The 27501-nt window shown below is 40.0% G+C and overlaps 1 protein-coding gene across 5 annotated transcripts in view; it reads right to left on the reverse strand.

Moving 5' to 3' along the window:
• The window catches only part of MAST3 (microtubule associated serine/threonine kinase 3), a 190940-nt gene extending 166939 nt beyond the window's left edge, over positions 1–24001 (reverse strand). For all 5 annotated transcript variants that reach the window (XM_075204702.1, XM_075204699.1, XM_075204696.1 and 2 more), the window contains exons 1-2: positions 23882–24001; positions 17866–17897 (exon numbers count right to left, since the gene is read on the reverse strand). In XM_075204702.1, the coding sequence (XP_075060803.1) occupies positions 17866–17897; positions 23882–23920 (71 nt within the window). In that variant the 5' untranslated portion in view covers positions 23921–24001. The remainder of the gene's footprint in view (positions 1–17865; positions 17898–23881) is intronic.
• Between the last annotated feature and the right edge of the window lie 3500 nt (positions 24002–27501).

The raw sequence follows: 27501 nt of genomic DNA on the forward strand, positions 1-27501 counted from the left end.
GTTGGTTGCAGCCAAGCACCGCAGTCCCAGTCAGAGCTACCCCTGCTGCTCATGGTTATGTAAGACCAGTGTAGCTGGAAAATGTATGTTTAATGAGTCTCCTAGGTCATCATCACCATCATCACCATTTATTTATATAGCACCACTGATTCCGCAGCGCTGTACAGAGAACTCATTCACATCAGTCCCTGCCCAATTGGAGCTTACAGTCTTTTTTTCACTAAAAAAAAATCCTGCACCCGCTGGAGAAGAAGATGGTTGAATAAAGCCTCATGAGAGGTTTTCTTTAACATAATCTGACATTTCTTGTGTATCAGGAATGGATAGGGGATAGACACAACCCCTGGGTGGTATTTTACCCGGAAAATATCAATTGCACAGTCCCAAATGCAATGAGGAGGTAGTAATTCCGATTTCCGTTTATTAAATACGTCTGCAAATGCTTGATACTGGGGTGGAAGTAAGGTTTTGGCAGCCACAGAAAGTAGAGGTTTTCACTCGTAGCAGGCAATTGGAATGGCAGGAAGGGCCCCAGGATAATATCTGAGAAAAGGTCCAATCAATTTGAGGAGAATGCAATTGTGACCATGGAAGACCCAAAATGATGGGACTGGTGGTGTGCGCCAATACATATAAAGACATTTTCTCGAAATGTAATGCTCCAATCTGCAGAGACAAAGGTTCCGTCTAGTACAAAATTTTCCCTTTTGGGGATTGGACTTCCATCAATAGCGGTAAGTACCACATGTGAGGCTAATGGACAGGTGGGCAGAGATAAGGATTCTACTACCCAGCTGCCCCAGAATCCATCATCATCATCACCATTCATTTATATAGCGCCACTAATTCCGCAGCGCTGTACAGAGAACTCACTCACATCAGTCCCTGCCCCAGCTTACATTCTAAATTTTCTAACACACACACAGACAGACATAGAGAGAGAGAGACTAAGGGCAATTTAATAGCAGCCAATTAACCTACTAGTATGTTTTTGGAGTGTGGGAGGAAACCGGAGCACCCGGAGGAAACCAACGCAAACACAGGGAGAACATACAAACTCCACACAGATAAGGCCATGGACGGTAATTGAACTCATGACCCCAGTGCTGTGAGGCAGATGTGCTAACCACTTCGCCACCGTGCTGCCCTAGGTCACATAGAACTTATTTTCACTTTTTTTGTTTGGGTCCTAAGGGCTTGTATACCAACAATTAGAGATGATGAGGCAAAATTGTACTCACACCAAGTCTAGCAATGGAACAGGTCCTGTTGCAAAGTACTGGTGATACAATCATTATATTGCACTGCTTTACCATTCCACAGAATGCAATTCCACATCCAATGTCAAAAGTGAACTGAGGTGGTGTAAAGCACCCTGCGATTGGAATCTGGAGTGGTAAAAATAATTTCTCTGGAGTAATAAATTATGCTTCACCATTTGGCAGTCTGACAGATGGATCTGGGTTTAGTGGATGCCAAGAGGACATATCCTACTCAAATGTATTCTGCCAACTGCAATGTTTGGTGGAGGAGGAATAATGGTCTGGAACTTTTTTCATTAATTTTAGCCTGGCTCCCTTAGATCCAGTGAAGGGAAATGTTAATGCTACAGCAATTAGTGACATTCTAAAGAATTATGTGCGTCCAGCTTTGTGGCAACAGTTTGGGGAACGCCCTTTCCTGTTTCTGTATGACAATGCACAAAGCAAGATCCATCAAAAAATGATTTTCCCGAGTTTGGTGTGGAAGAACTTGACTTGCCATCACAGAGCCCTTACATCAACCCTATTGGACACCTTTAGGATGATTGGAATGCCAGTTGCGAGCCAGGTCTTATCTCCCAACATCAGCTTCTTTTGGCTTCTCACTCTCCGCTGTCTTTTGTGGTGTGTGTGCTGAATGCTACTTGCCTTGCCTGCCAAGCTCAGGTCCCTATCAGCCCTTCAATATCTGTCTCCTTTTCCTGCACTCCTGTTTGCAGGTCAATGAGTTGCGCTCATTGCTTTGAGTAGCTAATTGCTTTGATGATTCACATCAATTCCAAATTGTGGAACAGAGAGGGAAAGAGCCATGAGTACCATTCGTATGGCTCTGACCTTTCAAGTTTCAATACAGTCTCCTCTTCCAATCGAGCAAAGTCAGCTCAGAAAGAGCATATGCAAACTGATTGGATTAGACTTTCCGAAGGAGAGAGAAGAAGACAAAAGACATGTCTCTCCTCCTTGCAAAAAGGAACAACTTTATTTGTTCGTTCACTAGAGCTGGGGAGTGTTTCTCAAAGGATTTATTAATTCCGGAGCAGATGGAAATGTCATTGATTTGAATTTTGTCCATCATGTCCAGGTACCACATAGAGTAGGCACAAATGAGTCAATGAAATTCTTGGATAGCATCCTATCTAATTTCGTGTAGGAATTTCTTCATTTTGAATGATCTTTTGGGGGATTTTAATCTCCTTTTTTTAATTGATTTTAGGACTTATCTGGATTGTGAGTGTGTAACCAGGGATTTACTGGTCTCAGGTCGAGTTTTTTCTCCTAGAACAATGGAAAATCCTGAAATCTATATCTGTCACGGGCACTAGGAGTCTTTACCCAGGTATCACCAGATGATGGACTTACCAGAGCAGTATAGTTGGTAATATGATACTCTGGTAGTGGGGTGACCACGGAACAGGAGACAGCAGATGGTAAGAGAATGCTCGAGGAAAGTCTATGACTAGCAGCACTGGTAATAGGTAGATAACTGTACACGAGGAACTGGATGAACAAGGAAACGTGAGGGTAGTCAGTGGTCTGCGTATAGCAAGTTGTACCACTGTCTAGGTGAAGGAATGGGATCCAGGTGAAGGTATCAGGGGAGTCAGTGGTCTGCGTTAGCAAGTTGTACCACTGCTATGTGAGAGGATACTAGAAACTGGTGTCACTGGAAACAGGAGACAGTGGTCTGCATCTAGCAAGTTGTACCACTGAAATATATATGTAAGGAGGAGCACGAGGAGATGAATGCAATGCAGAGTATACACAGAGACACAGAACTTGATCCCACGATGATATGCACAATATAATGATAACTGAGCAGCACTGCACAAATATACAAAGTCACAAGAACTATCCAGGCAAATAGGAAACACAGTCAAATGATAGCAATAGTCTCAGTGGATAGGGATCTCCGGAGGAGAACAACTCAGTCCAGCTAGATATGCAATACACAAGCACAGTCAATGAGAAGTATGTATACCGCGGTTCAGGAGAGCAGGCTGTCAGAGAGACGTGCAGGGATACCTGAACGGCTGGAGGCCGGCAGGAGGAGAGACCACTGGAAGGTGGAAGCGGTAACCAAGTAGGTGCAGCGCACGGTAGGTAGACCAGCAAGGATTAGGCAATACTGAGGAAGCAGTAGTATATGGAACTGGACACCTGGAGAACACGGGAGAGTTGGGGCGGTCTGATAACCAGTAGCTGAGATGAAAGCAGCTGAACCGATGCAGACAGGCGAGTTGACATAAGCAGGAACACTGTAGAAGCACGGAGACAGCGGATAGGAATCAGCTGGCTGCAGACACGATAAACACTGGAGAGTTGCGGTGAGCAGGACTCTGTAGAAGCACGGAGGCAGCGGATAGGAATCAGCTGGTGCAGTCACGATGTACACGGGAGAGTTGAAGTGAGCAGGATACTGTAGAAGCACGGAAGCAGCAGATAGGAATCAGCTGGTGCAGTCATGATGAACACGGAAGAGTTGAAGTGAGCAGGATACTGTAGAAGCACGGAGGCAGCGGATAGGAATCAGCTGGTGTAGTCACGATGAACACGGGAGAGTTGAAGTGGTTTGGAAACCACAAACGAACAACAGGAATCAGCAGGAGCTGAATACACGAGGAAACACAGGAACACCTTCAGAGGCTCATGAGGAATGAGACTCCAAGATCAGGCAACGAGGTATTGACCACAGGTGCTTTAAATAGGGAGTGTTGCCTGATCAGCCAATTAACTAAAAGGAACAGGTACTGAAGGTTTGAAAGGGCTGCACATGCGCAGACCCTCAGGATGGTGGACGGCCACGGTTCCTAAACACACGAGAAGTAGCTCTCACAGTCCGGTGAGTGACACTCTCTATCTAACTTCCCTCCTAGAGAGAGTTTATACGCCTTATCCAAAACAGCAAATCTTGAGAGAATATTTTCAAGAGAATCTCTCCCATTTATTGCTCCTTCAACATTTTTAGTGGAAACTGGATTTTGATTTGCAAAAAACAATGATTGTATTGACTTCACAGGATAAAAGATCACTTTAAATGATGCTGTATGTTGTCTTTGATATCCATTTTTGTAGTTAAATTGAGGAATTGGATTGAAAACGGTTTTTAATACAATTACTAGGAATATTTTACTAATGCTCTTTGGGCTAACCATTCCCCAGCAGTTTCTAAACATTTGTCAAGTACATATTTACAGATTTATTGAATACTTTTTTAATCTTCTATTTGGATGACAAATATATTTTTCTTTATTATTTGAATAACGTGACAAGAATATGAAGTTCTTTAATGTTTCATCCAATTAACTGTATTCATTTAAAAAAATCCATATGCACTCCGCTCGGCTATTTAACACATAGCTGGATTGTCTCCTCAATGTAATGTTCCAGACCAAATGATACTTGTTTAAATAGCCACCGCAGATAATTCCTCATATGTGGAGACTCATACTGTATGAAAATCCACGATCTCCGTCCTCTGACCGTGGGTACTAGCGGTTAAAGTGCATTTAAAGGTAAATATAAAAGCACAAGTATCCCCTATCCAGCTATGTGTTACATCGCCACACCGCAGCAGAGTTCATACCCGCTTAAAGAATACTCTTGTAGAAAGGGAAGGATTATATGCTGTTTGCAGCCATTATCATGTGCTACAGGTATAGCGAGTCATCAAACTCTGTACCATTATAAGGGGCGTGAGATAGTTTTACTAACAAGTGTGGATCGGGAAATTGACCCTTTATTTTGCTATAATCATCCTTACGGGGAATGAGGTGCTCCATTACGGTCACTTCAGCAACTCCCCAAATTCCAACAGCACTTTCCCCGATAGGAGAACTCCGATTTTCAGGTTTCCTACCTTGAGGTCACATCGACTGCTTGGTATACCTCCTGCAAACAATTGCGACCCAAACATTCTTGGTATTAAGGTGTTTCTTTTAAGGAAGCGCTGCGTGTACAATATAGAATAACGTATGCAATGTTTATTCTGCATAAGATACTATATTCCATGCATATTTTAGGCTATTGATTATATGTTAGGCTGGGTACAAACTACAGAACATTTCTCTTAATGTGATATTATTAACGATTTTACCAACGGCTGAAAAAACAAATAGTCCCGATCATCATGCCACTTCTTGTGTGTACACTAAACACGTTTTACAAAATTTACCTTTAGATCTTTGCTCTTCATCTGCCATAACCATCAGCTGAAAAGATCATGACTCTGCACACTCCATAGAGATCTATGGACTCTGGTGGCCGTGAGTGTACACACACTGCAGAAGTGGAACAACATTGTTCCATTGTCCATTGTTGAACAAGATTTTTAGTTCGGTTTAAAAATCAAATGAAATGATACAATATCCTGTGGAACAATAAACGTTCATCGTTGGAGCGTGCACACTAATACTATCGGGACGAACAGTGGTTTATCATGTGATTGGCAAGCTAATCGGCTGAAAACTCTGTAGTGTGTACCCAGCCTTAGAAAGATATATTCGTATATGTCGCCAGGTAGAATATTTACTCAGGGATAAGACAGAACAAGAGGTCTGGGCTAAACAATGAGGGTAAAAACAGTTAATATTATCCACTTGTTATTTGGCCAAAAAGGACATTGCAAAATAGTACCCTGGCCCAGACTCCTAGAGACCCTCTACCCTAAACTCTCAGATCTCCAACCAGCTTGCTGGACACTTTTCTTTTAGCTGGTTCGATTTTCAAATTTTACTGCAACAAAAAACTTTCTCATCTGGCAGAATCTATGGATTCTCTAGCTTGTCCAGAGTCTATTATCCTTTCTTCCAGTTTTGTTAAATATCTTTAATACCTTTTCTGAATCTCGAGATACAAAGTCCAATCATTTCAATGTTCCTAGTAGCAAATGATCCTGTTTCAGCCCATTCTCACCTCGTTTTATGGGCTCATGGGTTTAAGATTTCAGGAAATCCAGGCATCAAAATAACTTTGAAGTTTATCCAAAGAGATTTTTGGTGTCTGAAAATGTCTGAAGAGGTTTGACAATTTGTACTGGCATTTTCGACAAGTATAGTTGTACCACATTTCAATGTACTTTGCCATTTGAATTCTTGCAACCCCTTGCAGTTCATCAGGGACCCTGGTTAAATGTCTTTGCAGAAATCATTGCAGATCTGTAACTTTCGGAAGGCAGGACCACTATTTTAGATGTAAAAGACAGATTCTACAAAACCTGCCATTAAATTTTACTTTTAAAGTTACCTTCTGCTCCTGAAATGTTCAACATGTTCATAAACGAAATCTTCCATTTACATGGAATCCCTTGCACTATACACAGTTTTTTTCCTGATTTTGGTGAGAATTCTATAAGCAACTTGACATGAATGTTTCTGTAAGTTCTGCTTGTCATCCGCAAAGTAATGGTCAAACATGGACAATCAAGACATTGAACAATATTTACGACTCCCAGTATGATTAGTCAGCATAAAATCCACTGTTTAAAGTCAAATGTAAGATAAGGTTAACCTTTTCACTCTCCAGCCCCGAAGCTATGTCTCCTTCTCTAGTTATTGCAGTACACTGCTATGTGTGTATCACCAGTTTTGGCTCTTGCTATTGCTTTCCCTACATGTTAAATCTGATTCTTGGCTTGAAACTACTTCTGACCTCCAGCTTGTATGATCTCATTCTGGACTTCAGATTACTGTGGAATGTATCATAAACTCTATTTCTTAACAGAATATACTACTTAATCCTTCATTTCTGTTTGCTACTCACTAGCTTCTGTTATCAGATCCCAGCATTCAAGGACTGTCATTACTACCACCTCCTCCTTACTAGACTTCTTAGAGTTTCCTTTTGATTGTTCCCCAGCATTAAAAATGTTCTACTCTTACCAAGTCTAGAGTTGCCAGGTCGTTTTAGAAGGACAGTTGCTCCACCTCCATCTGCTATAGTATATCAGCATTCCCTTTTTCTGTAGCATGGTATTAGTATACAGTAGATTCCATGTGAAACTTAGGTTCTTAGCTGCAGCTTCACCTGACCACTTGTTTTGTGTGTATTGTGTGCAGTGCATTCCCTGTCTGGACTTTCATGTGCTCCAGTCTAAGCCTCCCAACTGCCCAGCTTAAGGTCTCCTTCACTTGTTCTTCCAATTTGTGGGAAAATCTTTGTTGTAGCTGTACTCACTGCTGCCAGTGAGTCACTCCTTTTGCTGCCTATCTTTGTTCACCAGCCTAGGATATAATTTCTCCTCTGAATTCTATCCTTGACATATCCTCCTTGTCTCTACCAAGTCACACCTTCTGCTATCTGATAGCACTCTCTTGGATCCTGGATACCAACTCTCTACTGGATCATAGCCTGGCTCTCCAACATGGATCACTAATTTATTCGTTTTCTTCCTAATTATTGCTATTACTACTGTTGCTATTCTTTTTAGTCTTCTCATAATACAGTCTGAAGAAATCTGAATCCAGTTTCCATCTTTTCTCAACTTACTGAGGACTCAGATCCTTGTATGGACACACTGTTATCTTAATCCAGCTGTCTGCAACAGGGTCAGCCTTTTGCCCTATTTCTATGGAGAATGATTGCAGTACAGGTGGGCTCCAGTCTCACAGTGATGATCTTCAAAATATTTATTTGCCTAATAGTGTATTTGGATTATTGTCTTGCTTAAAAAGTTTATTCCCAATCAAAGCCTTTTCTCGGATGAATTCAAATTGTTTGTCTCAATGACTTTGAAACAGAAGTTACGCATTTGGTTTAGAGGAAGGGTGTGATCAGGTGCCTGCCACACTGTTTGTCATTTGAGCTATTAACCTCACACCATGTTTCTCTGTATCATGGTCGAGCACACCCCTACAGCTAGGGGGTAGCTCAATCATTCCAATTCTCTAAACCACATGCTCAATGTCTGAACTTATTTTGTTATCATTCCCTTAATAATTTCCCTTAATACCAGTTAAATTTGCTTCCATGCAGTCCTAGACCATAGATGAGTATCTATGCTTCACAATTGGTATGAAGTGTACAGGCTTCAGGCTTCATGGCCTCTCTACTCTTTCTTTGCACCTACATATGGCAAAATAGCAGAATAGTGTAGTATAATTTATTCCAAATGAGCAAAATAAAATCATACTGCAGCAAGAGCAAACTTCTGGTGATACCAAAGGGGACAACTTCTTGCTTTTTACTTTAGTTTAATGTCAGGGTGGTAAAATACATGGCAGCATAAATATTCCATACAGTTTTTGTGACCTTAAACACTAAATAAACAGAGACCAGCTCTCTAGACACTGGCCAGCTTTTCTAGCAATGGTCACCCTGAACAATGAAAACCTGCAGGCTTTTATACTTGATACTCCTCCCACAGCCCTAGCTTGATGGTTAGGTGAAAACTTCCATCTTCCCTTTAAAGGGCTCCTCTTGTTTAATTGCTCTGACTGCAGACACACCCTGTCAGCCTGCTGTTAGCTGTGGAAAAAAGACACTTTCAAAACATGTAAATTAGATCAGACTCTATGCTATTATTTTGTCACACATATGTCTTCCACCTGTTTATCTTAAATTAGGTGCACTGCTGCCCAAATGTGTAACTCTGTTTGCATCCTTTCTCTGCAAATTACCTCCTATATATAAAGGGAGCTAAATACCTCCCTTTATATATAAAAAAATGTTCACATATGTATATAAAAGCTAGATCTATTTAGCCGGGTAGTAACTTGCATGATCTGTGTGTATTACCAGCACCAGTGTGCTGTAGACATGTTATATCCAAGCCTCACTGTCAACTGGAGCTGTCGGGCATGCTTTGATCTATGTCATTCACAACACATTTCATCACAATTCAGACTTCCCCAAATGAAATACAAATGGTGAAAGGTGGGAAAAAAATACTGAGCATATGACCACATACATAGATGATTTCAGTGCAGTAATCTATTATTATTAATTTTGTATTCACTTTTATTTATAGGGCACCACAAGGTATCCGTACAGGGACAGACAATATCACAGTACAGGGTGTGGGTGTGCACAGGGTGTGCAACGATACTGGTGGTATTATCTGAAGCCCAATAGCCGAGTAGATATCCAGAGAGTAGTCAGACGTTTGCCGGTTCGGTACACAAGCAGGTAGTCACAGATGCAAGGTAGAGTAGCAGGAGCTGAGAAAGCAGAATACTCAAGCATATGTCTGAGCCAGGAAGTGCCATTTATAGGCCCAAACAGGATCCAAGATGGTTTCTCTTTGATTACAAACTGGCCATCTTGGATAAGGGCTTATCTAAGGGTAAGTTTGCAAATACAGAGACCTCTAGTGGTTGGAGGTGCAAATGTCCTTACAGGGTGAGACAGCACGGTACAGTTAACAAGTTGCACAGTAACTCAGGAAGCTCAAAACACAGCTAGAGGGGGTGGGGGAAATGGATTGTTTGCATACGCTAATAGACTGAGCCCAAGAGGGAGGGCGCAGATGACAGGTGAGAGCCACAGAGGGGTGAAGAGAGAAGTGAGAGGGGTCGAAGGGCAGAAGGTTCTCAAGGAGGAGGTTGAGTAGTGGCCCTGCTCGAAGAAGCTTACAATCTAAGGGGAGGGGTGGACAGACAGAGAGACACAAGGGTGAGAGGAAGAAAGGGGGAGAATGGAGGCTGAGTCAGGGAAAGGGGAATAGAGGGGAGAGGAGTTTGACAAGGTGGGTAGTTAAGAGGGAGACTGGAAGGCTTTGAAGAAAAGGTGGGCTTTTAAAGCCTGTTCGAAGCTGGACAAATTGGGGGATGTTCTGATGGAGCGGGGTAGCTTATTCCAGTGGAGGTGGGCAGCGTGGGAGAAGTCTTGGATATGTGCGTGGGAAGAGGTAACCAGGGGGAAGAGAGGCGATGGTTGTTGGCCGATCGCAGAGGGCAGGGTGGAGCGTGAATAGAGATGAGGTTGGAGATGTAGGGAGCAGTGGAATTGGTGAGGGCCTTGAATGTGAGAAGCTTGAACAGGATTCTGTTGGGGAAGGGGAGCCAGTAAAGGGCTTGGGAGGGGGGAGACAGAGGAGGAGTGGCGAGAAAGGAAGGAGTGGCGAGCAGCTGCGTTAAGTACAGATCAAAGGGGAGATGAGAACGGGGGAGTAAGGAGAAGGTTGCAGCAGTCCAAGCGGGAGATTATCAGAGAGTGAATAGGAGCTTTAGTGGCATCTTGGGAGAGGAAGGGCCGAATGCGTCTGATGTTGCGTAGGTTCAATCTAGTTCATTAATGCCGGGAAAAGGTGCAAAAGTCAGGACATTGAGTTCCCAGCAGTTTTTTTTTAATCTCTATGATATTAGAAGAAATAACTACATTTGTACAGTTCATATTTCTCCCCTGCGATAAAATATGTATAAACAAAATACAAAAAGTAACTATAGCTAATCATAACAATGTATATAGGTTTATGGAATTGCCTGCATATACCATACATCCCAACATTTAGAATCCTGAAAGCGGGGCAAAATAAGCCACGCACTGTTCCAGCCAAACTCCGTCCACCAGTGGGCAAATTTGTGCAAAACTCCACCCACTTTTCTGTTACTCCCCATTCCTTTTTCCTCCCCGCGAATAAGGATGCCCCTCCAAAATTGGGACCATTGGGAGGTATGATATACACAGATTACTACATGGAAACATTCCTACCATCCACCATATTGAATCATTAGTTTCTATGTCAAGAGACTCCACAGATTAACTAAAGAACACTTATGAGTGCTTGTGATTTAATGATGCTACTTAATACTATTTATATTATCACTGCAACAAGAATGTCTCTCAGTTGTCATCTGACATTAAAAGTGTTAGGCCCCTCAATAACACATAACACTTAATAACACTCAATGCTTCTGTAATCTTTCATTTGATAAGTTTTTTTATTTAGAGCTATGGGAGCAAACATATGTTATCAACAATTCTCAATACAATACAATACTTATCATTTGAATGTTGTCATAGTGAGACTGCAGAGCATACTAAAAGCCTTTGTGCCCAAATGGGGAGATTGTTCATGCCATAGGAAGTACAATTCAGCTGCGGTTAATGGCAATATTTAATAAATTTGTAAAAAGAAATGTATAGTTATACATGTATGCATCAATTCAAATGCAATTCTTTATTGTGAAATTAATTACTGGTAATGCTCACAGTCCACATTTAAAACATGATTGAATGTAATTCAGATGTTAACTGGGTACTATATGAATGTATATAGAACAATCTAAATGTCCCTATCAAATGCTCTTTCCACTGAGTTGAATCTTTCTAAGTAAATGAATCCATAGACTGCATATGTTGTGGAGATCCCCAGGGTAATTATGGGATTTACATGGATTCATGCTATGCTCATTAGCATAGATTCTCTAGAGGAGAGACTGTCTCTCTGGCATGGAAAACTCAGACCCAAGATACCACTGTGTGATTCTGGTTGCCATAACATCCAAAATAAAAATAAAGAATTGCAAAAACATTATCACTGGCATAAATGTTTTTGTTTATTAACTAAGTTGTAAGTTGTAATTCTTTATTAAGTTGCAGGATGTAAAAGTGTATGATGAGCTCCAAATGCCTCATGGTCATTCCTCATAAGTATGCTTGCTTACTTTCCATTAAATGTGGACAGGAGGTATGAATGGAGGAGGTGGGCACAACTTTATGGCGCCATTCTAATCATCAAGTGGACAAGACAAGGTGTATGATGATGCTGTGTCATCATGCCACTGCCTACTCAGCATTCAGAGGGCAATGGCTTGATGACAGTAAAGGCTGGTAACACCCATATTGGAGAATCACGTGCTCTATTGAGAGTGTGAGAGGTCCTACCCTAATTCAAGAGTCTGCCAGACATTACATGAGAGTAGGCAGCTATTCTCAAAAGCAAGATGCCCCCTGACCCCCAGCCCAGCCAGCCCCTGCCCAAGATGGAAGCTATTATTCTTGCCTTTGCAATGTTCATGGCAGCAGCTCCATAGAGCTTGAGCAACTCGAGCAAAGTTAAGTTCAATGCCTCCTTTCTACATATCACCTACTGGATGTGTTGCCACTTTATAGGCTGAAACAAAATGAATTATAACATAGTCTATCAATTTACCAAGAACTAGAACATTATTGAGGCATGAGGCACAGTACAGACCACCAAATATCTGCCTCCACTGTGTAGCTGACATGCATATTTTAAGTGAACCTACTCATTATTTTATTAAATTATTAAGGTAATAAAGTGATACACTAAGTACTTTGAAATGAATGCAGAGTACGTACTATAACAGTTTGCGCAGCGTATCTTACGTGAAATTGCTCTGTGCATGGCCAAAGAAGTGGCCACAAGCAAATACACCTATGCACCTGTGATTCTGGCACTGACCCCCGATTGGAGAGGCAGGACGGGGGAGGTGAGGGTATGTTCGCTCAATATTGAACAGATGTAGACCGGGACACAGTTGCATATAAGCCTGTCTGAGCAGTATTAACTACAGGTGGTCAAGGTATATTGAAATAGCGGATGATGATAAAGACAGTCACCAGCAATAGATTGGCAGTTTGTGAATGCTCCATTGATGCTGATAGGTACTTTCTTTGTTGCTCATGCTTATATTATGCTTTTGTGTGCTTGTTTAAGCAATTTCTTTTCACACATGTGAGACGGGGATTTGTTTCTCCTGTATTAAAGAGGTTTTTGCAGTTTTATTGCACATTTTTGTTGTGATCTTGGACCTCTGTCCATTATACTTGGACCACTGAGGTGTCAAAGTTGTCACCCCAAAAGCCCCAATCTTGTCATTTACCATGAGTTCTACAGCTCTGTGGGTTCAGGAATAAACCTAGCACTTTTCAGCCAGGGCTTGAATCTGCTGGGAGGGGGGATATTGCTGTTTTTGTGCACCCTTAATAAATACACCATATTATATACTTTATATTATGGTAGAAACTAACCCAGGCTAGCACTGGGGTTGGTTGAGGATTTGCGGTAGGAATGCTGTCAGTTTTTAACCAATATTGTACTTTTTTATTAAATTTTTTAGCACTGTACAATAGAATTATTTTATTGCATGTAAAATAGTACTTCTCTGTCAAACATGTCCCATCAAAGTATAGGCCTTTGGCAGATAAATGCGGTTCTATGCAGAAACTGAGCAATAAAATAAAAAACTTCACAGACAGAATAGAGACACGTGTCCCCATCCCCCATGATTTATTTAAACCATAAATAATAAAACAAGTATTTTAGGACAAAAACTGAAAAGTTTATTTCATGGAAATGGATAATACAAAAGCTGTAGAAGAGCAGGCCTGCACCTGGATGTGCACGAAGAAGACTGTGTTTTATTGCAATGTAACACTGCACAGTAGTAACACTTCTACCTGTGTTCAAATAGTATTAGATAGTGTCTGTCACGATAATGCAGCAGGAATGCCCACCGACTGGTATTTGGCACTACTAAACAAGGAGGTGTGGAGTCTAACGCACCCTCGGTATTCACCAGGGACAAGGAGGTATGGACTTGGCTGCGTGAGGTGCGCAGGTCACAGCCCTCCAAGTTAGTAACCAGTGCGGTAGCGTGGTGAACAGGAATGGTTGACCGATTCAAGTCAAGTCAGACAGTAGCGCAGTGCACAGGGATAATCAGAAGAGACGTCAGGAACAAGCAGAAGGTCAAACCAAACGGGCTGTGCAGTACCAAATCGAAATCCAGGAGAATAAGCCAAGGAACAAGCCAAAGTCAGCAAACACTGGGAAACAGGAGAATCAAATGAAGTGCTGGAGCTGGTGTGAGCCAATACTCTGGCACTGATCTGCAGTAAGGAGAATCCTTAAATAGCATGAAGAGGTGCCTTATAGGTGGAAGTAGATTTGTGATCCAGTGCAGCTGAATGCCGGCAGAACGAGGGAGAGCGTACCATTGCCTAGCAATGGGACGCGGACGTCACTGCACATGCGCACGCGGAGAAGACCCGAAAGAGCAGCCCGTTGATAAGCAACAGGACGCCGGCAGCGAAAAAAGGCAGGTGTCCATCTCCAGCACCGAGGGGAAGTGCGGGGACAGCGCCTGACAGTGTCTAGTAAAGCAAGGTAGGCCCAGTAAATTTATAAATAAGAAGTACAGCTTTTTAAAGTGTATCTTATATTCTGCACTTAAGTTCCAGTCCAATCTTTTAATCCAGTTCTCATGCATTTATATGTAAGCAAATGGAAAGAAAAATGTATGAAAGATGTAACACACTAATTTCTATGGTATTGTTCACACGGCTGTGATAGTATATTGTATTGCAGCACATTTCTACAGGTTGCAATCTTCATCCATTAATATATGTTTTTCGTTACTTCACTTACTTAGGATTATACCTTAAAAATGAATCCAAAATAACCCTGCGGACTAAAGTTCTAGCATGATTAGGAGTGCAAAGGTTATTCAGACATTTTTACCTAGAAGTATTGTGGGATAGGGGAAAATCTCATAATTATGAGACTGGAATAAGCTCAGGGCCGTCTCTTCCATTGGGCACGATGGGCAGGTGCCCGGGGGCCCTGCAGGCAAGGGGGGCCCGTCCGAATCCTTAAAGAAAAAAAAAATTTTTTTTTTCTTTTTTTAAATACTTACCTTGCGGTCACATCAGCGGTGATCCGGCTCCCTACCTGGTCCCCTCTTCCGTGCTGTGCTCGCAGTGAATGCTGGGCGTGTTGTCACACCCAGCATTCACTGCAACCACAGCACGGAAGAGGGCAGAAGAGACTCAGCGGCGCGGAAAAAAGAAGAGGATCGGACTTAAGGTAAGTTAAGGGGGCCCCTATATATATATATATATAGATATATATATATATATATATATATATATATATTATTTTTTTTAGGGGCCCGGTACACTGCATTGCCCGGGGGCCCATAAAGTAGTTAAGGTGGCCCTGCTCTGCATCAACCCTCTCTGTCTGTATGTATTACCCAGTATTGTCTTATTAATATTTGTTCCCAATTGTAAAGCGCTACGGAATTTGCTGGTGCTATGTAAATAAATGTTGATGATGATAATCCCTACAATGTTTAGCAACTCCGACCTATTGACAGGCCTTAGATTTGATACATGAGAGAGATCAATTTTCTTCACCCAAAGCACTAATAGACACAGCTAAAACTATGTTTGACAAAAGGCCAGGACACCTCCTGCCCCCTCACAGGTAACCACCAGAGGCTGCACATATTTCTCATTTTTGCATGAAAGTCTAATAAAACTTGGACCTGAATACGGCAATATATTTAAAATTATAGAGAAGTGAAAACGAAAAAGGAAAATAGTGCTTCAAGTATATAAAATTCTAGTGTATAAAATTCTCCTGTACCAGTCACAGTGCTGGGTTATTTAAGTATTTATTTGTATACATTACCGTGGCTAGTGTCCATTCAACAATCACAATACTTCATCAGGTAAAAATTGTGCGTCCTTTTGAAGTTGTTATATAAATTGTTATGTTTGTTCAGTCCTAATGGTCTTGTGTCTTTTTTTCTCATGAAAGCACACAAATGTTGTTGTATAGTTTTTATTGCATGCTTGTCTTCCGAATCTTTTGGTAGAATATCAGATATTACACTAGTAGATGTTAGTTATCCCACACACAAACTCAACTTAAGGGATTCTTGTTGGCTCCTATATGTAGGTAATAATATTAGAGACTATTAGCAAATAATTTAAAACTTATTATTATTTGAAATTGGTGTGGCTCATATGAGTATCCTGATGTACTATAGAAGTCAATGGCATAAATTACTGACTATATTGCTTTATTATTGTCTTAAATTTCACATTTAACACAATTACATTATTCTCATGGTGATTGAGCATATACCAGCCCTGCGGAATTAGTAGCGCTATATATATAAATGATGATGATGATGAGATACCAACACCTAGACATTAGAGGAACTTTAATAAGTCACTTTAAGATATTACTCAGATTACAATTTAGTATACTTTAGTATCTTATATGATGATGACTTTGTTCGTGTTCAATATTATTAGTATTTGTGCCCCATTGAGTTGTGAAAACAAGTCAGTTATAACTGATACTATTCAATATTCATATTCACGTCTCCTGTGTTGTGCTACACATATATCGCCACATAATAAGACCACGTATATTTTGTGGTCAAATAGTGTACTGCTTGATGTTTCCATTATACATGGTGGCCTATCAGCATATGTTACAGATGCTGAGCTGGATATATTAGCTGAAATTCGCTATTTTTGCATGTGAATTTCAGGGCCATAAATGAAACTTCAGTTTACTTCAGCTCTGCATCAGGTCCATAGTATGCAATGCTACAGGGAAATTGAGAAGATGCCTTGAAGGCTCTGTATGTTCTCCCTGTGTTTGCGTGGGTTTCCTCCGGGTGCTCTGGTTTCCTCCCACACTAAAAAAACACTGGTAAGTTAATTGGCTGCTATCAAAATTGACCCTAGTCTGTGTGTGTGTGTGTGTGTGTGTGTGTTAGGGAATTTAGACTGTAAGCCCCAATGGGACAGGGACTGATGTGAATGAGTTCTCTGTACAGCGCTGCGGAATTAGTGTCGCTATATAAATAGATGGTGATGATGATGATGATGCTAAGAGTAAGGCTATGGTTTCTCTTCACTCTGACAGCGAACCCCCAAATATCACTTCTTCTAGCAACTAATTCAGGAAGACCTCGGCCATCCACAGCATACACTGTACTATATACAGTAGATGTATCAATCTGGCACCAGATTGGGCTTGCTGTGGCTCCTGCTCATTATAATTTTGCATTCTCTATAAAAGTGCAAGAACAGCAGGTTTAAATTACCCACAATATGGATTATTTTTTCTCTGACCAGGACCACATTTCCAAACCAGAACATCATAGGCACAAACTCATTACTGCTTTAAGTGTCACCCCATCCACTGGACACACTTTCATAGGTCACGTGCACACAGCTCATTGAAAAGAGATGGTACTATATTTGTAAGAATAAAGAAGATCAAAGGGAGTTGTTCATACACACAAAATAAGAACAGATACTGGGAATTAAAGGTAGTGTGCAGAACAAGGTAGGTGGTGCTGTACTGTGTCTGCCAGGGCCATCTTTTCCATTGGGCACGATGGGCAGGTGCCCGGGGGCCCCACGTGCAAGGGGGCCCCATAGGCGCGGCTCTGAATGAGAATAAATAATCCTGCAAAAGAAAAAAACCTGCAAAAAAAACCTTCAAGGGTCACTGAGCAAGTACATCTATCTATCTCTATCTTTATATATCTATATCTATATATCTATATCTATATCTAGGGGCCCCGGTGCACTGCTTTGCCCGGGGGCCCATAATGTTGTTAAGATGGCCCTGAATAAGCTCAATAGTTATGTCCTTCATTAATATTGCAAAGTTGCTCAAACACTCATTTGTTTAACAATCATCATTTTGTTCAACTGGTAAATCCTAGAATATAAAAATGGAATCTCTTGATAAATAGTAATCTATTTTATTTATATTTACTCACATGAAGCAATTACCTAAACTGTACCCAATCATATATTTAAGTAAACACTGTACATTGGTATGTGGGAGAAGGCAACTAATGCATGCAAATATATTTCTACTTACATACTCCCTCGACGTGGCAAACTGAGCTCTTTCTGTAAGAAAATAAAAAAGTGCATTAGTGTTTATTAATTCATCATATGTCTATACATTGATCCACAAGACAATAGCAGGTCTATTTGTAAAAATGAAGAAAAGCCTCCGGGGAAAACATTGGAAAAAAAAAACATTTTTCATATCTCCCTATCAAAGTATCAATGAGCTAACCCTTGCTGGCGATAACATTTGCTGGGTTTCTCTGGCAGTAGCTTCCTCATGCAATGCATGGGGAAGCCTGTTTAACAAGGGTTGCGGTGGTACATGTACCACCACCACAAACCTTCTTCTGGTATCGCCATTTCAGGATGATGATAACTGAAAAAAATAATGAAAAAGGGCTTTATTATTTGAACACAGCATTTTTCCTTAGGAAATAGTTTTAAAATATTTACGTTTTAATGTTATTTATCTATTTTTGACTATTATTTTTACAGATTTTTGTTGTCACTTAGTGGAATTGAAAGCCCAAGTACAGGCTTTCAGTTCCAATGTCAATGCACAATGTGGCTAGCTGAATCCTCAGAGACTATATATTTTACCATTATTAGAAGTATTTTTTTATTTTTTATGGCATTATTGAAGAGATTTAAAAGTGTTATTAGGTAAACAGCATATATAGTTTTCCTTGTACCATTTTAATACTTAAATGTTACTAATTTAAAATGTAAATCAACAACAGAGCAGCATTTTAACATTTGCAGTTAGTGCTTTTCTGAGACCAAGCTAAAAGGTTTATGTTGCTCTCTTGTGGATATCATGTGTTATTGCAATAACACAAACAAATATATGTGTTAGTGTTTCACCACAGACCATCTTTATTTTTTTCACCCTTTCTGTGAAAGAAGCTATCGTCTGCTATCACTCCACATCACAGTCTTAGATGATAGGCAAAGGAAACAACAGCAGAGGCAACTGAAATATATACCAGTTCAACGTCTGATCGAGTCCCCCCACCCCCAATATTTTGAGCAAAACTTTTACCAGGCTTTGCCATATCAGTAAATGGTCCTTTGCCAAACCTTCCATCACAGATTAGTAAACTGCTGAGCGACTCAGATGCAACAACGTTCATTTCCTTCACTTGCCACACTTTCATTACCGAACAACGTGGTCTGTGATTCAACTCTGATAAACCAATGCTCACAATAGATTACTAGTATAAGTCCTTTAGGAACATGGATGTTATTAAAAGTGTAAGAAATTCATAGCATATTTCTTGCCATTTTTGATAATGTTTGTTTTTTTCTCCTCCATTTTCCCTATTCTTAGTTTTTTTTTGTCTTTGTTCCTGTAATTTTTTTCAATACATCTCAGTATCCTTGTGGAAATATATAATGTAGTTCAGTTTAAAAGTTTAGCACAAAATAAAACAAGTAATACACAATGTAAAAAAATGTATTTCATTGCTGCAGTTACTGAATTTCCATCAAACAAAAATGGTAAAAATTACACATTAGTGAAACTAAAACAAACACGTTGCTTTAAAACAACAGTGTGAAAATAAAGTGTGTGATTAGCTAATCTATCTTTGTGGATACATTTGTTACATTTTAAAATATGAATTACCCATTGGGCCTTTCTTTCCAATTAAACCCCCTACATAGCTACGATCATTGGCAAGCAAAACTCCAACCCTGCTTGTTTTTGGTGATCGAGCTGTATATGCCTATTCACCACTTACTTCAGCAACAATGTAGCACATTTTCAACTTATTAATGCCTCAAAATAAGAATGAGAATGACCTCTGCAGCTTCTTACTCTTAGCAAACACTTCCTCATTATAAACCTTGTTTTCGGCTTCTGAATATATATCTGCCTTCCTGAAATGATCCTGTTATGAAAATGTTTAAATCGGTTAGTGATAATTTCACTACCCCTGGCCATTACCTAGCATTGGTAACAAGGAACCACACCATTCTGACATCCTTTTTTTATATGTTGTATACCCAGCTGTTGTCTTGGACATTCCAAAATAGTGTCCACGACCAAAAAAACTGTTTGTTATTTTCATTGTCATAACATGTTACCGTTATTTTGTTAAACTAGTTGGGGATGGTGATGAAAACATGATGAAAATGGCCTGATGTTTCTGGGAAAGAGCCCAGACCCATTCAGATAGCTGAGGATGGCCCTGACCTCCGAAAGTCCTCACAGAACCAATGTTATGCTGAATTACTGAGCCAGAGCTATCACCTGATATAGTACTGGAACAATCAGTGTGATGTCAGCACTATGACACGGTAAGGAGAGAAAGAACTAGGTAAGACCTACCAGTATTTAATGGGGATGCTTCTTTGATAGTAACCCTTCTACCACAGTTTTCTTACATTCATTTTCTAAGTTTAAATTCTAATGAAGTCAGTCTTATATGCTAATGCAAAGTTGTTTGACTGAAGCATGTCTTTTTTTGTGGAAACTATGCTTATTGTACCATTATTCTATATTATTACTCACTACAACAAACATAAGAGGACTGAAAATCATCTTAAATTTTCTGAAAAACTGTTCCAATGACTTTGTCTCCCCGGTAAAATCTGCTGTGTTTTCATTTATTCTAATCCAAGCTTAGAGGTGAAAAGCAAGCAAAATTCCCAAGCAGGCATCATATGAATATTTCACAAACATACATTCGTATTTACCAAAAGATAAACTGCTTGAGTGATCTGATAAACTGGTATTAAACATATACCATTTAGATGTAAAACACTATTAGATTGTCTTGGTGGAAAACATCTCTTTCAGACTGAGGACAAAGGTAACGTTTCCATTATGTAAAATCTTTATTTGAAGGAAAGTTGTCACGGAAAGGGTTTGCCTTTGTCCTGCTTGGAAGAAGGAGTTTGCCCATTTTAAATAGTTACTGACTTCTATTAAAATTCCCTCTATTTTCTAAAATACACTTTTGTGTTAAAGACCTCTGTATAAAACTTTAAGAGCAGTGGAAAATCCACTTTCTATATTTCAGTCTTTAATAATAAATGTGACAGAATTATTAAGACCAATCACACAAGCAATAACTAGCATCCTGCTACTTCCTTCTCCGTAACATCATGAAAAACAGTCCTTTCCTCTCTCAGGAAGCAGCCAAAATCTTGGTCCATTCATTCATCATTTTATCATTCACTTCATAATTGCTTCGACTGTTGTAACCTCCTTTTCGCTGACTTTCCTGTCTCTCACTTTTCTGACCTTCAATCCATACAGAATGCTGCGGCTAGAATCATCTTCCTCTCCCGTCACTCCTCTTCTGCTGCTACACCTCTGCGTAAATCTCTTCATTGGCTCCCCATCCATTTCAGGATTCAGATTAAGCTCCTTACTCTCACTTACAAAGCCCTTACTGACACTTCTCCCCCTTACATCTATGACCTTGTCTCGAGGTACATAACTACCTAGCCACTCGACCTACCTCTGACCTCTGCCTCAATTCACCCTCATTACCTCCTCCCATGCTCACCTCCAAGATTTCTGCCGTGCTGCCCCAAATCTTTGGAACTCCCTACCCTGCCTCACATCACACTCCCCCAGCTTTCAGTCCTTTAAACACTCATTCAAAACTCACCTTTTCAAGCTCACCTATCCTACCACCTCCTGATCATCTTACCCATCACCTCCTCTTCCTTCGCCTGCCATTTCAATTTTCTCCCAGTTGAGCCTACACTCTCTCACCACCCCTCCTTCTAGAATGAAAGCACTCGCGGGCAGGGTCCTCTCTACTTATTGTTTCATGTCTGTACTGTCTGACTCCCTCATACATCCTGTCATGTCTTTTGCTGCACTCTGTGTGAGTCCACATAGCTTTTTTCAGCTGACTAAATTATTTAATAAACTATCTTCTAATATCAACTTTATTGACAGTACAGGTAAATCCTGTCTCTGCATCTGTTGTAAAAAACCTTGAATTTGTTCCCTTATTGTTGCCCATCCCTGATAACATCACTAACATTCCCAATAAGAAAAATTGGGACACATTTTCTAACCCACTGTGATCATACTCCCAAGCCATTTAGTCATGCCACCAATTCATACAACCATATCCCAAGCTGTATTGACCATGGCCCTTTTGCCCACAGCAAAATTGTACTGCCTCACACAAACAGGGCTCTTGATGGGACGCTGTTGCCTTTGTGACTAAAGGCTCTATTTATTAAGATACAGTAGTGACAATCACTTTAGACTGCTGCAAATCTATCAAATAGAATTGTCATAGCCTGGACCATAAACAAACATAAGTAAAACAGAGCACACATGTAATGAGTATAAGTGGTGTGCTAGGCAATCTATAAGCGTAGCATCTAGGCCAGCCGTAGAATATTGAGTGCAAGTGGAACTACATCATATGATTTTTCAAAATCTAAATAAATCAGTTTACTAATTTCCTCTTTACACAAACTGATTAGAATAGTTTTGCTTGAGCGGTCAAGTTGACTCTCTGCTATTGTTTTATTAATATATTTATTGATATTAGTTCTTTGAATTATTTCAAGTAATTGTGCCTCCAATGCCTATAATTTCCTGGGTTTCTTTTTTCACTCTTTAATTATTGGGACCACATCTATGTTCCAACAGTCTTCTGGTACTTACCCTGTTATGTAGAAGTCTATAAGTACAGGAAAAATGGTTTATCTTTAATTGAACAAAGATCGTAAATCTACTTCCTCCTGAGTTAGACCAATAATATCTGAATAACTTGTTGACATTAACATCAATTGTTACAACTGATTACTTAACACTACATAGTACTTTTAAACTTAAGGATAAACCAATAAACACCTTTTTAATTATCTATACTGCGATCACACAAACTAAAAACATACAAACACATTACTACTTGTCTTCTTTCCAGTATGTTATAATAGGGCTGTCCCAAGCTTTGCTGTAGATTCCCTGAATACGCCTGACAGACAAGAACAAGAAGCAAATATAAACCGCAGTCCCCCTTCTCCTTGAAACATATTGGCTGCAGTCCCAACCATGATAAATGTGTACTTTATCTTTGAGACCATTTATTTATTTTCATTTACTGTATATTTAACTAGTCCCCTGATTGGCTCCAGAATCATGTTCATTTTTGTTAATCATGATTAATCATGAAATTCTGGACGTGATTAACTCAATATCTAGTTATATTGCGGGCAGTATAAACTGGACCGAATGCAAATTTGATACTAATAAGCATTATTGAAAAAAATTCAAACTATACAAATCACAAATTACACACAGCAAATCAATTTTACATTCACACCCAGCTACGTGAGTATCAGACAAAAAGGAGGTGATTATCTAAGTTGTTGTTTAATTAATCGGTACCAATTCGACCAAGGATTACCAGATATTGTCAAACTTATCTACTTAATCATTTGCAAGATTGATAAATGATAAACTGAAGTAATAATCTCAATAGTTGTCTTTGGATACTGCCTAATGAATCTGTGGTTTAAAAATATAAGGGAGTTTATGGTAACATGGTGACATATAAAAAGTATTTCACTTACCTACCTTTGGTGGTTGATATATATATATATATACTGAATATAAACCTAATTATATTTACCAACCCAAACTAGTAGAGCTATCAATGATTATATTTTGAAACAAACATCTCTTTGTTTCTCACTACATCTGTACCTAACAGTTCTCATACATTATTTGTTTTCTCTTACTTTGCACATGGGTGGTTTTCAGAAATATTATTATAGTTGCCTTGCGCTGTCATGTCATGAAGTTACATGTACTAAAGTAAACTACATTCACTTGTTATACTATTTAAAAGGAAATACGTGAAACTAAATGTTACCTATCATAAGGGCATATTTTCCACTTAACATACAGATATAAGGTTTATGTTGGCAATTTGGGCATCCTCCAGAAAACCATGTATAACAGAGCAAACCAAGCATTAAAAACAACTGATCCAAATCTCCATTTCGAGTTTCAGCACAGTGTTTCAGACAGAATTCTAGAAGTAATAAAGACTTACTTGCAGTCCTCTCCGCCTCAGGATGCTTGACTCATCCATGCCTATTTCTTACTTCTTTGCTTCTTTGGCTTCTCTCAATCTGACAGCTGTACCATGCTGCCTTGCTAACGTCTTCGCAGATCTGCCTTGGCAGCAGCAAGCAACAGTAGAAGTAATTCAATGGCTTCAGTTTTCCAATTGGATGCCTCCTATCATATGATTCCCCCTTTTCTTAACTCCCACCACTCCAGACCGCTTTGATGTACTGTTTAACTCTGTGATCTCCACTGAATTCTTTATCAAGGCGTCACACTTGTTCTGTAAAGTTTTACTTTAACACTAGCTATACTCACTATATTTTTCAGTATGAGAGAATGAAAAGGCATTTTTTTAAAAAAAATGATAAATTCAGTAATATTCTGTTTATCAAGTTTAATTGCTCCCCATCTTAAATCATATAACTGTTTTCTTGCTACAATTGCGCACACAATGCTTACTATAATTACCACATTTTCTACAATTAAAATTGCTAAGCACAAAAGGTCAAAATGTAGATGCAGATAAAGTAGTTTTATCTACAAAATATATGCCTCCTAAGAAGCTTTTCTGAGAATGTCTCTTATTAGGCAGCTTCTCCAGGGTGGGTGCTACCTTTAGGTGATTACGTGAACACTTGTTTGCCCCTCTCCAATCGAAAGGGGATAGAAGTACAAGATATGCACACATTTATATACGGATACATTTTGGTATGTATACATAGTATGAAACCACATATATTTATGCTACAAAAACTGTCATACAACTCTAAATTAACTCCAAATTAGGCATCCATGACAAACCAGACAATAATCCATTTGTTCCATAAATCATGTGAGTAGTTATATAAAGGCCAAACAACAGTAATTTTTGAAAGTTGCTTTAATACTGTGAGAATACAATGGACAATAAGAAAACAAGTAAGTTAGACATGACTTTGCTCTTAAAGTACAGGGATTGTACAGAAGGGGACATAATTTTATAATAGATTGACCACAAGATTGGGAAAATTATTGCACAGTGTAGACACACCACAGCCAGATGTAGTAGTGTAACTCGGACATTAATGCACTGTGCTTGCCATTTGTAGGTGTTTAACTTACTTTAGAAGCTAGCTTGTCAGGCAGTGTCCCTGTGATCTTCTGTCCGCACAGGGTCAGACGCCTTCTCTCCACCCTGGGAGACGCGCCTCGTTGCAAGGCAAGTAGTTGCCTCTGCACAGGCGCCTCCCATTGCTGATCACTCATTGGCCTGGTTCCAGCCAGAGTAAAATTTATACCAGTTTGTAGACCAACATTTGCATGCAGATCAATTGCCATCATGACAAACTGTAAGCTATATGAGCACCAAAGCAAAGTTGTAGGGACAGAATGTCCATGTACATATTACCACCCCAGACTTATTTAATATGGTGGTTGGTCCCTGGGGAGCTGCTCTTGGCAGCTGCTCTTAGCATGCGTCCGTGTCCAGTGGAAGAGCAGTTAGAGTGCTGAACAACATCCTTTTGCTCCACAATTTGGGTGGTTTGAGCAGATGACCATGACTTCATCAGTGGGAGTCACCAGCGCTCTACATGAAGCAGCAGATGTGGAAGATGTTGTTGAAACCATAGCTCTCCTCCACAGGACCCACAATTACATCTTTTTATGAGCGGGGGGCACATGGGAGAGCACATGTGACATGGGGAGAGTGAGGAGGGCATATGTCATATATGCCTTCCTCACATATGTTCGCCCATCATTCACACACTACTCTTGCACACAGGCCAACTAAATTCAGAAAATGCCCCTGTCTGTGATCTCTAGTGTCAGTATGCCAGTGTTCTAAAACCACAAGTGTCAGTATGCCAGTGTTCTAAAACCACAAGTGTCAGTATGCCAGTGTTCTAAAACCACAAGTGTCAGTATGCCAGTGTTCTAAAACCACAAGTGTCAGTATGCCAGTGTTCTAAAACCACAAGTGTCAGTATGCCAGTGTTCTAAAACCACAAATGTCGGTGTTCTGGGACCCTAAGTGTGGTTGTTCTGTAACGTAAGTGTCAGTGTGTTACTGTTGTGGGATCCAAAAAGAGAGATGGTTCCCAAAAGAACGTTTTGCATGTCTAAAATACTGTATATAAGGACCCCAAAAACAGATTCTTAAACTCTACTAGTGGTCCCAACCCATCGCTTGTGTACCTCTGGCCTTGCTCTTAGAACCTATGAAGCAGAGACTTTTTTTTAATTCCTGTGGTTTAGTAACAAGATAAACAGTAGAAGGTCCTATATTTACATACCCAATGGACGCTCTCAGCAACTTCTACCACATGCACATACAGACAGACTTGCTGCTACACATTCGTTTACCAGCAGGAGGCTTTTTAAAGATGTCAAGTTACATCGTTTGGACATTAGTATTATATCTGTATTTACAGCAATCTGGGTGCAAGAATAAGTGCAAGATACCCAGTGATTAACAAAAGAGAAGGCCCAGCCAGCATGGAAACAACTAGTTCATTATAGTCATGGACCTAGACTTTATTTTTATGGGGGGGGGGGGAAAGGCAATTTAGCATATTCATGTCCCTTCTTCATTTTGATCAGTTGGCCCGGCCCCAGTTGGCCCCACCCCTCTATATACCTACCAATATAAAGGTATGCTTGTGCTGCTAGGGGATGCGATTGCCCTCATCGCCCCTTCCCCCTGGATCGGCCATTGATGCATTGCAACCCCTTTTTATACCTAAAAAAACACTAATTTCCACCCAGAATTAAATTTTTCAGATATAAATCATGAAAATAAAAGGTTACATTGGTCAGTGTTAACCTGACTTGTTAAAAAGTAAAGTATTGCCTCCTGATTCCTCTACTGCGAGCTGAAGCTCCTCCTACATATCTATGAGGGTGTCCTATTGGGATATGATACAGGTAACAAAAGCTGTGAATACAATTTTCTGAGTTACTATGATAATACTGGCCTTGATCCTTTGTATGAATCCACCAGCCACACAGTACATTTCTGCACAGCAACTCGGTCATTCAACTCTGTTTGCTTAGTTAGAGAAGCACCTTTCTCCAAACATGGCAGTCTGCTGCAGAGGAATGAAAGACAGCATGATGAACATATACAAGTAAAAACACCATACTTGCCAACTCCTGGAAAGTCCGGGAGACTCCCGAAATTCGCATCAGTCTCCCGGACTCCCGGGAGACCTGGCATTTCTCCCGCATTCTGCAATTCCCTTGCTAAAATGATGCGATTCACAGAGAATCACGTCATTTTGGCCCCGCCCCCGTGAAAATTGGCATTTTACTCATGGGGGAGTGGCCAAAATGACTTGATTCAGGCACCCCGCCCCCTCCCGCCCTCTAGTCACGCCCCTCTCCCGGACGTCGCCTACTGAAAGTAGGCAAGTATGAAAAACACCCACTATTTCATGCACATATTCAGCTCAGTAATAAACAGCCTATTTTATAATTACATTTTTAATAATATATTTACTTGTCCTTTAAGACAAAAAGTAAGTGCAAAAGCAATCATTTTGGAAAAAAAAACTTTTTCGCTTTTCAGCATAAAATAAATTCTTGCAGATTAGCTGAATATACATTATTACATATATATCTATC

The sequence above is a fragment of the Mixophyes fleayi genome, chromosome 1 (genome assembly GCF_038048845.1).
Source record: "Mixophyes fleayi isolate aMixFle1 chromosome 1, aMixFle1.hap1, whole genome shotgun sequence".
NCBI lineage: Eukaryota > Metazoa > Chordata > Amphibia > Anura > Limnodynastidae > Mixophyes > Mixophyes fleayi.